Below are 15503 nucleotides of genomic sequence, written 5' to 3'. Positions count from 1 at the left end.
GATTTTGAATATTGAAAATGTGACAAATTATATTAAGCATGGGTAGAACGTGCAAGGAAGGCTAAGATTCAAACCTTAGAACCATGAGGCAGACATGCACACCAATGCTGCCACACTAAAATTACAAGTCTAAATTAAAAGTCCTAATTTTGCACAATTGATAAACACTTATGCCTAATATTTTGGCAAGCAGGCACATATACAGGACATAAAACAAATTCAAATAGTGCTTTAATGATTGGTGCACTTTTAGCAGGTAACAAAATACATCAGATGCTCATTTATCAGTGTTCCAGCTTTATTGGTGTATATAGCTAGTGTTTAATGCACTTGGGATTATAATCGGCAAATTCAGTCAAATAAAATGGCAAATAACAAAACCAAGTTATCTACATTTATAGCTCGATTAAAAAAAGACTGACAAAAAAAAACAGACGTCATAACATACAGTATGTTGTAACAGCACACGCGGTCAGAAAAGGCAATGTATTAAAATTTGTCTTTTCAGTTTTGGTGTTAGAGATTCAAATCCAGTCTGTTGACTGAGTCAACGTAGCTTTGTGTGTGGTCCTTTTCAATTCGAGGCACTGAGTTTTGCTCACACCCATTGTCAAACTGATGGTCCAAACGACAAGCTGAAAATCAAAACCTTTTCATCTGGGCTGGCCGCTGGAGATAACACTGAAGAGATTGCCATCTTAAAACAGTAAAACAGGCACAATATTACGTAGCACAATCAATTGGAAACCTTCCAAACATAACTGACTCAACGTAAACAGGGTGAAGAACCTACAGCTGTATACAGGTTGGACCTAGCAAACTCCGGAAATGTTTCTTTTTCATATATTTAATACGGTCCATGGAGAATTTTATGACAAATGCAATGATTAGAAAAAGGTCCCCCTCTCTCGCTATATAAAATCTTGGCATAGGGACTTGTATCTGCTGCATTAGACAGCTATAAAAGACAAGAGTTGACTGAGTGACCGTCTGTCTTCACCTTTGGCATAATAAGAGGAAAAATGTCCAGCATTTGATAGATGTACACATACAGCCCAAAAAAAAACCACACACACACACACGCTAAAATGGATCAGTAGATGACTTTTTCTTTGTCTTTACTGTGGCCACTGGAATAAATAGAACACAAGTTATTGCTTGCGATGTCACGCCTGCACAGCTAAACTGTGTTAGCGGCGTTTATGTTTTGGACCTGAGATTTTGAGGGGCCCAGATCGACTGACAGTCTTTTGGAGATCGTGTTTCTCTAGTGAGGACACTTGGCCACTGTGTCTTCCAAGCGTGTGGATGAGCAGGTTTTGCCATTATTGTTGTTTTAGTGATTAAGCATCTCTGGCTCATTGCAGAAGGTTATCAAACACGGAGTCTGGGAGGATGGAGATCTTCAGGTTTTTCTCGGGCCAACTGTATTCTTTTGGTAGTTTTGTCTATTAAAGAGAAAATGAAGGTTAAGTGAGTCAAAACAAAACTGAAATGTACAACTTGGTCACATTTACTCACATCCTCACGAGTATTAAGATCGTGCAAATCCCCAAGCATCTGATCCACAAACTCTTCAGTCAACAATATCTACAAAGGGAGCACAGATAGTCTTTCATTAAAATTGATTAAAATGACTACAAGAATCTACCGTGCAAAACAGGGAGGAACGAACCATAATATCTAATATATATTGTACTCTAATGAACCACAGTGGTGACACAGTTAAATAGAATAATAATAATCTGCTTTTGTCACACAGGAGCTAATTAAGTGCCTTGGGAAGTACCGCTAAATGGGCGATGGCGACTACCTGGACGTTTGTTGTTCATACCTGAAGCCAAGGGCCGTGAGCTGCGTATGGATGCTCCTCAGTAGCGAATGCTCCCTCCACCCCGGTAGACACAAAGGTAATGGCCGTGTCGCCGTTGATACTTTTGAAAGTGAAATGTCGGCCGTGCAGCAAGCGGCCCCTGTGAGACAATTCGTTCAAAGTCTCTTATGCAACTCAGGAAGCAGCGTGAACAAGTACAAATATGGGAAGGACTACCAGACACCTTACATTTCTACCTAACCATTATGGAAAATGCCAAACACGTATCACCATGTTTTCCTCAAGTGTAAAAACAGCACAAGCGTGAAAACAGTGCTACAAAGCTAATTTTTTAACATGCATAATGTGCAGTACCGTAAACAGAGCGGAAGCAGTGTGCCGGACTCTTGGTTGAATTTCAGATGGACACTTTCCAACTGTCGTGTCCGGACTAACTCGTGCGGGACGATAGTTGTTGAGCTCTCGCTTTCCAAACTGTCCTTTCGACTTCTGAGAAGACAGAAAAGGGAAAGAGGAGTGAGGAAGTGTGACTTGCTTCAATAAAGAGTGAGGAAGTTGCTGTGTGTACAGGAAATGCTTCTATGCAACTGGGAAGCACCATAGAGAGCTGTGAGCAAATTTACTGTGCAAAACAGTGACGCCTTGACTTGCGAGTTTACTTTGTTTCATGACTGCGTTCCCAAGTCAAAACAGTTGCACCTCATGTGGTTCTGTTAAATACGTAAAGTAATGTTTGGTGTAATAATGTCATTGAGAGTGGCAGTACAGTGGAGCCTACTTTGGTTCGCATATGAACCGATTTTTTTCTTTTTTTAATATTTGAGTTTTTATATGCTCCATTTTGCTCGTTTTTGGGGGAAAATCATATTGAATATTAATCAGTTTTTTTTATTTAGCGGGTTAATAATTTAAAAAAAAAAAAACTGATTCTCACATAACAGTTGTGCCATCATTGCATCATATTTTTAAAATAATTTAATGTGGATCTCACAATTCTATGAAAACTGAAATGGAGCCTGACAGAAAAACAAATTCCACCAGTGTGTGTGTACTCACTGAGGTCTGTCGTGTTTCTGGCTGCTGATGGGGGGCAGCGCTGCCTTGGTGTTGAACTCCAAGCCTTTCCTTAAAGTCTCTCTGATCTGTTCCGTGTCTGTCAATACACAAACGGTCAGCGTTGAAGGCTCCCATCGTGCACTACACACATTTCCAAAAAAGCAGAAAAACCTTTATCGGAGAGCCTGCGAGGCTGCGAGCCGATGCAAATAGAGCGACTGTCCTCGTCGTCGTCCGGCGGTCGACTCAGGTCATCCCACACACACTTGGCGCTGACCCCGCTCAAGTTGGAGCCTTCCGTCTCGATGCCGTGGTCCACTCTCTCCTGCTTGGATGAGCAAAACAGACGCAATCATCAATGCCTGGCCTGCAGGCTGGATTAGGCACCAAAAGGGGGCGCTTCAGACACTTGAGGGTTATATTAATTAGGACCGGTTGAATATAGTGTCGCTGACATTTTATTTGCTTTTAGTATTCAGATAGTGTTCCGGATCAAATCCCCTTCCACCTCAAGCCTTGATCGAAAAATGAAAACAGTTCCCTTTGGAAACTACATGTTAGATATTTGCTGGAAAACGTATTATTATTTTAATGCTTTTTCTGCAGTCGGTGGCAATTTAGCCTTACTTGTAGATGTGGATCAATGTCAAAAATGGTCTCCCCTCTCCTCATGTCTGTGATCAGCCAGGGACCGCCAGCTCTACATACACAACAGCTGTCTTTAATAGTTTGACAAAAACAGCATTTTTAACACAAAACATTACTTGTAATTTTACTCATTTAAATATGCAGAGGTTACAACACAAAGACTAGGAAAACTACTTGTTTCTCAGTTTTCAGTCGAAAATGACAGGTGGGTAAGCTGCCTTTGAGTTCAACTCACACTCGAAGCCCTCGCATCAGTTCCAAGATGCCTTGGCCATTCCACTGCTGCGCTGCCTGCAGCTCCTCGGCACAAACGCCCACAATCTGTGGGCCACCATACAACATTTGAGATTGAGGAGCGCTTGATGATAAGTCGACGCAACCTATGGTCCAGGCGCTATGAAAATCTCTGATTTCTTTTCTGCAAAAGTACGTTATATGCTTTTAATCTATTTCCCACCTTTATTTTATAGAAAACACTCATGACTATAAGTATGGTTTGCCTCTTCTGTGATTTGCTTTCTCCCTAATACCAAACAAGTTTAGAAATTGATTTTCCCAGTTACACAGATTTTTTCCCCTAATAAGCCATGTGAAAGTATGCTACGAAACATTTTGACCCACCTGCAGGAAGCTGACGGTGCCAAAAGGAGTTTGAATGGGATGCATTTGAGGGTCCTCTGTGAGCAACATATGCTGGATGCGAGACTCGCTGTTGTCCAGCGGATTGTGCCATGATATGTGGTCTCCACTGCAGAATGTGTTTTCTGTGGGGACATGAATAGTTGAGTTATAATCAGTCATGTGTATTAGTGTGCATTTGGACCACTGGTGAGGGGCTGCGGGTGTACCGCCATCTATCTACACAAAACTGAGTTAATAGCAAACATACAAAGAGGACTGAGAGAACAAAAGTTGACACCTGATGACAAGAAAAGTGCCAATCGACATTTGCATCTGCCTGGGAGGTAGTATGCAGAAAGTTTAGTTTGGCTGTGGGGTAAATGTTTTGGGGGAGGCAGGGGGTGGATCAACTCAGACGCCAGGCCCACCCACGAGCAAATTGATCCCAGCTGGAGGGCTGAGAGATGGGAAGACTGGAGAGAACGGGCTTCTTTCAGAATGGGTCAAAAAGTCTTCTCCAAAATATGGCTTCGGGAAAGGCGCTTGCATGCTGGGTGCACATTTCACGATGGGACCACAACATTCAAATTCAACTATACTAGTAAAAGAATATACATAGTAGCTTTTCATTTTATGTTCTTCTCCCGATGATTAGTATTAATTGTGTCTTCTGCTCATCAGGGTCGTTCGCGTCTCACCTGATTGGAACACGTAGCGTGCCAAGCCTTGCATGAGTTCAGCAGGCCAGGTGGGCGGGGCCGTCTCCCCCATCTCTCTCTTCAGTCTAAAGGTAAGCTCAAAGCCAAAGCCGCTGGGTTTGTCTATTCCTGTAAATCTGACACAAACACACGTGGTGAGCCACAAAACAGCAGTTGTGTGTGTGTGTGTGTGTGTGTGTGTGTGTTCATGTTTTGTTATATGCATGAGTCTTGTCAGAGACACAATGCAAATCCAAATGATCATCTTGGGGTTAGATAATGAAGAAAATGCTAATTAGTTTTGAAAACTGGGGAGCAGAGGTCATACATGTATTTGAACAACGGTAGCCTAGAATACTACTTACTCGTGAACCCTGTTGTCTCCATACAAGTCGCTGAGTCCAAAGCTGACGTAGTGCCAATGTTCCTGGACGTCCTGAGCTGAACAGCCAGTATTTCGATACATACTGATATAATCTAAAGGGTCTGGACCACCTAACCTGCAGCATAACACAAGAATGATCCATTGAATCATGTCACACACTACTCGGGGTTTACACCTTACATGCAAAGTGAACCAACACATAATGGCCATGCAACGAACGGGAACAAACAATGAATGTAGCATCTTTACGTGTTTGATGTGCTGCTTGTTAGGCTTGCGAGAAACTAGCCGATCAACATATGTTTAGCTGCAGTGTTAGCTTCGAAGCTAACTTTTACACACGCAACCACAAAGCACAGTTCAAGCTGACTGGAACATATTAACGACCAAAGATCAAGTGTGTACCTACCAATACTTGACAATGGCTGTAACTTGGAGAGGGTTTGCCTGATTAGGATAAAGTCGCCGACATTCCCCGTAGATAGCCTGCAGTCCTGGGGGAAACAGTGACGATAGCCCGTGCGCTTGGGCACCGCTGTTAGGCCGTACTTCATCCATGCCACAGCCTCGAAACGAGTCTTATTAAGCTACAAACCACAACGTAACTGCGACGATTCCAAACGCACTTCGGATAATAACGCGTCTACTAAACAATAAAGGATTCACAGTAGCGCCGTTGTGGATTTAATTTGCGCTTCGCCCAGATGGGGCCCAGCCTGTTGAGCATCCTCTCCGAAAGCGCTAGCGATTGGTCGCTCATATGTAGTGACGTCATAGACGGACGTCGCCATTAACCAATAAGAGACAATTGTATTTTGGGGGTGTTTATTCATTATTACAGGCGACAAATATGCATAACATTTAAGCTTTCACTGTAAATAATTATGACCAGGTTGTTGTCCAACGCCTTGGAATTTTGCAGTAACTTAGAATATGTATGGGGAAACACAGTTGCCGCTAAGGTACTCTTCCCGCACTCCAAAAACACACGTTAGGTTTATTGAATTATCAAATGATTGTCCATAGCGTGAATAGTTGTTTGTCATCGCAATTTATGGTATGTGCAGTTTGGGCTGACGCACAGAGCCTAGCTCTCAGTCCAGGCATGTTGTATTTTTATACAACATTGGGAGTATTTTTTGTGCATCTTCTGCCACTTACCCCCACAGCTCATAGAAAGTAGAGCAAATGCATTAATGCAAGATGATTTTTTCATTTCATAAGAGCACTTTTTGGATTGGAAAATGTAAATCAATGGTTTTTGTCTAATTATAATGTAGTACCTAACACATTGACATTTGTGCAATATTAGAATGCAGAAAGGTCGCTTTAAAACAAATCAGGCAGTCAAATACAGAGTAGGTGATGACATTGTATCCTTTATTAAAGCATTCCACATAATCTTAGCACAATACAGTACCCCTGTTGTATGTATGTATTTCCATTCTCCGCTGCTCCGTCGTTGTTAGTGCCATGCCAAAAGAACTGAGCCCATAGATGACACCTGGAGATGACACCATCTATGGAATTCAGTTCTCATAGTGGAGCACATGTGCAAATGAAGTCTTCATAATACATAACATTCATTGAAGTTATACTATACAGAGACTGTAGGAAGGTCAGTAGTACAGGTCATTTAACATATGCAAGGTATTAAAACATCAACAATGACATGATAAAAATCACATATTAAACCAATTGACTCACGACAGATTTATGGAAACCAATGAAAGCCTGACTTACTGTATACATCAATGATATTATCGCTGAAAAACGACAGTAAACAATACATGAAATTGTATTATAGACTTTTTACACTATATTACACAGCTGAACCGTCATTTTTGAATATTCTTTTTCAATAATCCGAATATGAGATGAAAGTGAAACAAGCCTCTACAAAGTCAATGATGGTCACATTGCAGCCTGCTGAGCATATCTAGATCTTTTCCTTCTTTATTCCTGGAAATGATTCACTCCTACCGAAACACGTTTTCTGCCTGATAGACTGATGCAAGCACTGATAGCCCTGGGATGACGTGACTCCAAAGTTACACGCTCAGGAAAAAAAACAGCTTCAGGACTGGGGTCAAAATACTATGAGGAAGTTTTTACATTCACGAACAATGGCATGGTTGCTTCTCCTCCATTCATTGATTTGATTGGCTGCAGAGTGATACTGTATAGTTCCTGATAAGATAAGAGTTATTCGGAATACTATAAGCAATACAATGGAGGAAAGGCCGCACCTGAGTGTGGCCAGGAAATGACAAATATTCCATTAGCAGAAGTCGCAAACAACCGGTTCAACAGCCCAAATCCTCAACGAGGATAAAGTTCAAGTTCAGGTGAGTAAATCCCTTTGTATTACCTTGAATGAACTCTTTTCTTTCTGCCTGTTTAAAACAAGTCTAGTTTAGTTTAACCTCAATACTTGCCTGTCTTGGTCAAGTGCATCCCCCCATTGTCTTGGATAATCAAAAACCTTATATTTCAGTTCTCGATAGGATCTGCTCCCCCCAAAAAATGTTCATAAGTCTTCTCTGCTGTCTTCTCCGTGTTCCAGTTTAGAGTAGCTACAGTGTGACTTAACATCCTGCTTCGACCTTAAATACCGTCATGTTTCACATCACCACCCGGCTTACCTCCCTCTAGCCCGCCCTCCTCGCAATCGGTTATTCATGCACTCCCTCTGCTCGGTAAGCTCACCAGTCACTTCCCAGTAAGAAGGAAACAGTGGGAGTCAACAGCACGCCCCCACACTGTGAATCAACACATAATAGTTCTGAGGAAAACCATCTGATGGGCCCTGCCCCCCTGTTCTCATATAGCCAAGAAGGGGAAAGGCTGCGTCTACCGTTGGAGACAGGAATTCCCCCACAGGCTTGCGTTCAGCTGTCGGCCTGTGACGAGATGATGACGAAGCAGACACACACGCTGACCCAGTGCATGTAAACGGAAACTTGAGACTCGGAAAGTAAAATAGTGATGTCCCACTGTAAGTGAATGCTAAAATGGCGCCATGGCCTTCAGGGTGCGCTATAAAATCGGGGCACTTTTTTTGGGAATCACTGATCAGCCGTCAAGTTGCATTTTCTTTACGAGAGCAGCAGCATACTTATTTCACATGATGCAGCTTTATCAATTTGCGCGTCAGCTGTCATTAAAACTAGCTGTGTGGGCGGAAAAACAGTCATGGAAAAAAATAGATCTTTGCAGGTTTAAGTTGTGGTCCAGAGAACAAAATACTGATGACGTCAGCTACGGAAAAGTTGAGTTAGATCTACGCAGATCTCTGCTATGGCACAACTCCAGCGGCAACATTATTGCTCAATAGGATAGGACAAGAAAACAGAATTCAAAGAACATCATTTGGAAATTCTGCCAGCGCCTTTTTACACAGAATACAGCAAAATGGGGCATTGCTCAACAGTGTATGCTTTCACACAGCAACACAGCATATGGCAACCAGATATGCTAATTCTAAGGACGTCAGCTACAATTGCTTTCAGCACAACAGGGCAAGAAAATGTGTTACTCTACTTCCTGGCAACTCCAATAGGTCGAATATTTCTGGCACAGCTTTGTTGTCATGGCTGGTAATACAGAACAGAACCTCCCCAAACGTGTATTACTGTAAGAAGCTTTTCATTTCTTCCTGGGTAATATGAGTGTCACAAGGACACAGGTGAGTCAAGTCAAGTTTATTTGTATAGCCCTAAATCACAAGCAGTCTCAAAAATTGACAATTATTCTCAAAGCATCCCCTGATCTTCAGCTCCCAAAGTGAGTAGATCATGAAGCCAAAAAATATTTCCTATTGTCTAGTAACAGGACCAGTCCTGATACATATTTCTGAACAAAAGGCCTGAACAGCTTACCTCTCTGCATTTCCTGGATGGCTATTTGCATTCTTCCAGGATGTAGCCAGCATCAGCATGTGTCACATCATGTGGCTTTTACAAAAAACCACACCCAAGAAAAGGATTTTTTTTTTTGCATTTCTATTCTCCCCCAGAAGGATCAGATGACGCAAAGCAGAACCCCTTTTCCAGTCTTACAGAGACCCCACAGAGACAGACCACTGACGTACCGTAACGCCCGAATCCGCTTTCAAGCAACATCCTAGAGCAGCCGGGTAAGTTGCAACTGACATTTTGTGTTGGACTTCAGAAACAAGCCTGGCTTTCATGCTGCTGTTTGAACACGGGGGAAATCACTCGCAAAGGTCACTGAGCCCATTTCCTTTTCTTTCCTCTCAGATCGGCGCAATAGACCTGCAACGGCACTCTTTCAACTGTTCCTCACTGGAACATGTTTTTATAGGAAGTAAGTATGATAGGTGGGAAAAAAAAAAAAACAGCAATCATGTTGAATCTGAGATGTGACCATTTGTTTATTAAAACGGTTGTGTCAGGCTATTTTCAACTATCTTGAGATGTTTTCCTCATCAATAATACATAATGGATGTCATATAGCAAATATTTTGATAATTAAATATTTTAAAATTCCAGAAAAACATTTTTTATTTTATTTTTGTTGCGTACGAGTTGGCCTGTTTTCACTTGAGCGCCGTGAGAGCTAGTGTGATTCTTTTTTAAAACGCAGGACAACAACATGTCTCTTAAGTCCGTCTTGGCTATCCCAAAGACGATTCACAGCAAAAACACCCCTCTCCTCCACAAAAGTCTCAAACAGGTGCAGACCTCCACCCACGCCAAAGTAGTGGGACTTGGTGGCCAGGTAAACTTGCCCGCGCGGGGCCAAAAGTCTCTGGAAGGTGTCGTGCAGCGCAGGGTAATAAGCAGTGTTGTAAATTGTCTCTGAAGTCAGGATAATGTCGTATTTCAATGGTGGGACCTGACTTGAGGCCAAAATAAGAAAGGTGCGCCAGTCACCAGAGAAAAAACGGCACCTTGGCAGTAACAGATCTCTTCTGCCACGTTTAGGTTTGATCTGAGATTCTTCTTCTTTGTCGGTTGTTTGGGGGCTCTTTCCTTTACCGTCATCGTCGTCACTGTCCTCATCTTGGCAATTGAGAATGACATTAGACATAGTGAGTTGCTCAAGGACTGTACTGTTGTAGTCCTGAAAGTGGACTTCTCTGGCTGTTCTCTTCAGAGACAAAATTCCCAGGAGCCCGGCGCCACAGCCGAGATCCAAGACAGCCTTGCCGCCAAATGTCTCACCTTCGCTCTCGATTACCTCCAGAAGGTCATACGTGCACTCCCACACCTTGAGTCCGCCCTCATACACTCCCGAGATGAGGTCAGATCTCTGCTCGGCCGTGCGGGACAGAATGTTCTCCGTGTCCTCCCTCTCGTTGACGGTCTTCTCAAAAAGCGTCTCGTTGAGAAAGCGCAGGGGAGGAAGAGTGCCGATGGTGAGGGTTTCATAAATGGCGTCATCAAGTAAGTGCTGGGGATCAGAAGGTGGAAAATGCTCTTTCGCCTCTTTTACTGCCTCTTCTGAGCCACCCCTTTCATTTACCTAAAAAATAGAAAGCAGCATGGAATTAATGCAGAAAATGAATTGATTTAGTTGCCATTAATATTCACCGTATTAGAGGGGATTATTTTGCAGGTTGACAGACTGTAAGTGGACGTCCTCTAGTGGATGATGGTTTAATTTGTTGATCTATATATGCAGTAATGAAAATCTTGACTAGTTTTCGTACTGTGACGTCAATATTTTAGTTTGGATAACTCCAAAACAAAGGTTACACCACAGCCACCTTTAAACTCCAGTACAACTTAACTAAAGTAGGACCAGCACAGATTTCATAATTGTAATAATAACCCACATTATTCATTATGGAAGCAAGCACGCTTTTATGATACTACATGGACCCATGTCTTTACTTACAGGTTTCGCAACAAGGCCAATTTTGTCAGTTAACGATGCACATGCATCCCCCTGCACGTCTTCCGTGGTTGTCGTTGGACTTACGTCAAAATTAAAAGAAAACGACATACTGATTTCCAACAGAAAGCTCGATTTGGTTTAGAAAGCTGGTTGGTTGGTATCCACTAGCCGCGTTACTAGCTTGCTGCACATGCCTGGCTGTGAGAAAGCAAGCAATGGGACTTCAATTCCCAGAATCCCCTGAGGTAAAAACCAAAAATCTCGACTTCGCAAGGGTGAAATTGTAAATTAAGTCGTAAGGCATTGTGAACGAGTTGTAATTTTATAAAGTTTATGACGCGGCGCCGACCCTGTAAGAATAATATGACCAACGCAGTACATCCGGACTCTATTGACCACAATGCTTTTCGCCACCCTCTCGCGCATGCGCACCAACTCACGAGAGCAAGCTTGCCCTCAACTGTCACACGAACTGCCTTTATCCAGCAACCCTTCGCTTTTTTAGTGTCAGTAATCCTGATTTTTTTGCCTTTTTGAAAATGTCGATTGGAGACCGTTTTTCACTAGGTTTTTCATTCATAAAAAAGTGAGTACCCCTCCATAAAAATGTGTCGCTCGCTAGATTTAGGATGCGCTCGTATTTATTTGTCAACACGGGAATGACATCTAGAAGAGGACACAGATCGAGGGGGATTTGGCTGCTGTCCATTTGTTGCAAAATGCTCGCGGTATTTACTTAGAAATTGCATAGGCTGTCTAGGACACGATCAAGCCAAAGCGCTTTTCGGTTGTCAATGTGTCAGTGTTCAACTATAGCTACTCGTGTATCTTTATTGTGCAAATCACGGAATCAGCTCTCCTTGCAGACAATTTGGCAAACCCTCTGACTCCACCCTCTCTGGAATGCAGCGAAACATGATTGTTTAACTGCACTGTTAGACATTTGTCATGGATGACCTTGCTCTACCACAACCACGCTTCATTTAATCATTTAACTTATTTTTCACACCAAGCATCATCCGAAAAATGATGAACAAATACTGCAAATATTGTATGTTAAAGTAAAATTGAATGTAACTGTACTTAATGACTGGACTGTATTGAATTCAAAACAATAAGCACAGATTGAAATTTTGATTAAGTGATTCTTTAACATGCCACTAGAGGGAGTCCGTGCCCTCACTGAGTCAAGTAATGACTAAACAATAAGTTAAACTAAAATATCAGATATTAAAATGGGTGGAAAATGAACGTGAAAATCTGTCTGTGGCTCATCAAAAGACGATTCTAGCCTGGAGTTGATAATCACTTGTAAGAGTGTGATTCCGTCTTAGTGCTATTGGTTTAGATGCAGTTTCACAAGTATTTTCAAAGTATTTTAAAAACGCTTCTCAGGGATTAAAGAGATTAGTTAACATTGTCTTGAAAATCCACTTTCAGTCAGTGGCTTAAACACTCGTGTCTGTGTGTCACCTTATTTAAGACACTTTTCAACCCGTCTCAAGGTTTTCTGGTTCTTTGCAGTGGAACTCGAACACAACTAAAAACAAAAAAATCATCATGAAACAATGACTTCACTTTATCGATGGATTTGATCAATCTCAGAGTTCTTGTCTGAAGACATACACTTAAAAGCCAAAGGGGATAGGTAGTCAATCGGGAGCATTCTCCTAAGTCATCTCCACTAAATTGTTTTGGTGTTTCTTCCATGCAGGTGATTGGCTGTTCCAAGTGCAGGATGCGGCGGTGGCGGTTGTGTCCGGGTTCTCTCGTGCACCTGTTGCGCTGCATGCTATTGCGGCTGTGTCCAAAGAGACAAGGATGCCGACTGCCTCTGTGGATGTCAAAACCACAGGCCTACTTGAAACTACTGCTGCAATCCCTTTCTTACAACACCCTCACGGATTCAGATGTAGTTTTTGAATCTCTTTTTGAGCCATTGTTATGGATTGTGGATTATTTAACACGGTGGTTTGGCTTGGTAAGTATATGCTCATATAATTGTATCCAGCAAATACACTGGGAAAACCTTTTTTTAAAATCTATCTTTTAATTGAATTACATTTTTATTGAATCAAGAGTAAATATGCTTTTTAGGAAGAAAAAAAACGCTGCCTCATTTTTGTATGAACACTTTGGCCTTTGTTACTGTGTTTAAATGTCGGTCAGCATTTTTAGCACAATATAAACATTACTTTTGTTTTTGCTCTTAAGGTGTTTGTGTGGATGGTGGTGATACTGACATCTTCCATCTTGCTGGTGGCCTACGTCGTCCTTTTACCAAATGCACTCAGGACATATACTACTGCATGGCTTATTTGGCACCTTGGCTATGGACACTGGAACCTAGTCATGATTGTCTTCCATTACTACAAGGCTGTCAAGACCGCCCCAGGGTACCCTCCCTCTGTAAGACTGACATTTAAGACTTAAGTTACTCGTAAGAATGGTTTGGCTCCATCAATGTTTTATGAATATCTTGGATTTCTTTCAGGAAAAAAATGACATTCCCTTTGTATCTGTCTGCAAAAAATGTGTCATTCCCAAACCAGCAAGAACGCATCACTGCAGTATCTGCAACAGGTGAATACCAAATATTATTATGATTTGATGTTGTTATGAGTCATGTTTACTTCAGAATATTTTATATCATATTTTATAATGCGTTCTTACTGAAGCTAAGCAAATAAATCAATCAATCAAGTTTTGCAAGTTTTCTGCAGTTATTTTTCAAGCAATGTACTGTATTTAAGATAAATAAATAAATGACAGTGACATTCTTTCCTTTATGCAGGTGCATTCTCAAAATGGACCATCATTGTCGTATCCTTTCTCATGACCGGTGTGTCAGCTCTCACATTGGCAAAAGTTTTCATCCTTAATGTCTTCCAATCAGCCTGGTTGAATAATTGCGTTGGTCATTTGAACCACCGTTACTTCTTCTCTTTCTGCGTCTCCATGACGTTGGGCTGTATTTACTGCAGCGTGAACGGCAGAACCGATTTCCTGGCTGCGTACTATGCCCTCGAGGTGAGTGGAAAGCACAAGTTTCACCTGACTAAAGTGCTTGGAGCTTGTAATACTTTTTCTCTTGTTGCTGCCTTTCTCCTTGCCTTATCTTTTAATGCTGGGCTGGGTGTTTGCGGGCTGCTACTTTAGCATTTTAAGCATCTGGAAGTGCAAAGAGCAGGGGTTCGTGTAACAGGCATGGGACCTTTAATAGGGCTTCTCCCCACTGGTCAGGTACTAACTACTCGTACCCATTCATGAAAAGTGTGTCTCTCAACGTTTATTTACTGATTCTGTTTGTTTTTGTTAAGACTGACTATGTGACACCAGCACCTCCATACACTTTTAAGCAAAGGATCATGGATAAGAGTATCATCTACATGTGGGTGCTCACCAGGTAAAATCATTTTCAGGATCAAAGTGGTAAAGTAGAGCATTGCTGATGTTCAGTTTCTGCTTAGTGACGGTGGTGCAGATACATTAGAAAGGCTCTAATTCCAATGTATTGAACCATTACAGCACTGTGGCGGTGGTCTTGGGAGCACTAACCACGTGGCATGCACTTCTCATATCGCGAGGTGAAACCAGCATAGAGATGCACACCAACTCAAAAGAAAGAAGTCGAATGAAAAAAATGGGACAGGTGAGTGCTTTGTGGTGTGGTGATGAATCCTCGCTAGGATTAAGGGCTGTTCTTTTTTTTTTCTTTTCAATTAGTGTGTAAATTTAACTGCTCACCCTGTGTGTCAGGTGTACAAAAACCCATTCAACTATGGCAAGCTGCGGAACTGGAAAATCTTCCTTGGCGTGGAGAAGAGAAGGTGTGTTTTTGTCATTTTTCTTTAATCCATGACCATCTGATCTAACCTCTATTTGCACAACGCCTTACAGTCACTGGTTCACGCGTGTCCTGCTGCCCTCTGCTCACTCACCACTTGGTGATGGCCTGACTTGGGACAGTTTCCCCGTCAAAAAAGAGCCAATACCAGTTTGACCTGTCAAGCTGCTACTTTGCATTAAATGGGGTACACACACACACACACACACACACAGACAGACACACACACACGCACACCCCATTTTAAGGCTGGCTTCCAGATGGATCCTGATGGAAGTAAAGAAAATTGGGTGACAACAACCTCCAATACCTCAAAACACTGTGGAATCTCATGGAGTACAATGTTTTATTATTCGCTTTGACTGGATTAAAGCGACTAATTTAAGGACTTGAACTGCTCATATTCTACCCGAGCTATTGTCAAATACTTGATGAGCCAGATAAACACTCCAGTAAAACACTATTATTTATCTGTATTTTTTTTAATCTGTTTAAATTAATAAATTTTGTTTACATAACTACTGTGTTTTTTTATGTTCAGATTCACTT

General features: G+C 41.9%; 3 protein-coding genes across 6 annotated transcripts; 1 reads left to right on the top strand and 2 right to left on the bottom strand.

The window, feature by feature from the left end:
* Nucleotides 1-277: 277 nt before the first annotated feature.
* sufu (suppressor of fused homolog (Drosophila)) lies at nt 278-6001 on the bottom strand. Of its 2 annotated transcripts, none has more exons than XM_037271738.1 (12): nt 5652-6001; nt 5223-5357; nt 4858-4994; nt 4160-4302; nt 3774-3859; nt 3518-3590; nt 3062-3215; nt 2891-2987; nt 2189-2323; nt 1835-1973; nt 1522-1590; nt 278-1448 (listed from the first exon to the last, which is right to left on the bottom strand). In XM_037271738.1, the coding sequence occupies exons 1-12, from the start codon at nt 5798-5800 to the stop codon at nt 1359-1361; spliced, it is 1407 nt and encodes a 468-aa protein (XP_037127633.1). In that variant the 5' UTR covers nt 5801-6001; the 3' UTR covers nt 278-1358. The 2 variants fall into 2 exon arrangements, with proteins under 2 accessions (XP_037127633.1, XP_037127632.1); XM_037271737.1 differs by having other exon boundaries at nt 3062-3218; nt 5652-6000.
* A 3615-nt stretch (nt 6002-9616) lies between these two features.
* On the bottom strand, nt 9617-11435 carry mettl18 (methyltransferase like 18). The gene is made up of 2 exons (XM_037271800.1): nt 11108-11435; nt 9617-10732 (listed from the first exon to the last, which is right to left on the bottom strand). The coding sequence occupies exons 1-2, from the start codon at nt 11213-11215 to the stop codon at nt 9824-9826; spliced, it is 1017 nt and encodes a 338-aa protein (XP_037127695.1). The 5' UTR covers nt 11216-11435; the 3' UTR covers nt 9617-9823.
* zdhhc16a (zinc finger DHHC-type palmitoyltransferase 16a) lies at nt 10518-15472 on the top strand. Of its 3 annotated transcripts, none has more exons than XM_037271778.1 (11): nt 10518-10653; nt 12822-13088; nt 13322-13516; nt 13602-13690; nt 13902-13930; nt 14004-14137; nt 14267-14350; nt 14428-14513; nt 14636-14759; nt 14867-14937; nt 15008-15472. In XM_037271778.1, the coding sequence occupies exons 2-11, from the start codon at nt 12846-12848 to the stop codon at nt 15108-15110; spliced, it is 1158 nt and encodes a 385-aa protein (XP_037127673.1). In that variant the 5' UTR covers nt 10518-10653; nt 12822-12845; the 3' UTR covers nt 15111-15472. The 3 variants fall into 3 exon arrangements, with proteins under 3 accessions (XP_037127673.1, XP_037127670.1, XP_037127674.1); XM_037271775.1 differs by lacking the exon at nt 10518-10653 and adding an exon at nt 11532-11693; XM_037271779.1 differs by lacking the exons at nt 10518-10653; nt 14267-14350 and adding an exon at nt 11533-11693.
* The last annotated feature ends 31 nt before the right edge of the window (nt 15473-15503 follow it).

This window comes from Syngnathus acus, chromosome 15, assembly GCF_901709675.1.
Source record: "Syngnathus acus chromosome 15, fSynAcu1.2, whole genome shotgun sequence".
Lineage (NCBI taxonomy): Eukaryota > Metazoa > Chordata > Actinopteri > Syngnathiformes > Syngnathidae > Syngnathus > Syngnathus acus.
Note: the sequence above shows the minus strand (reverse complement) of the source record. Positions and strands in the feature narration are given on the sequence as shown.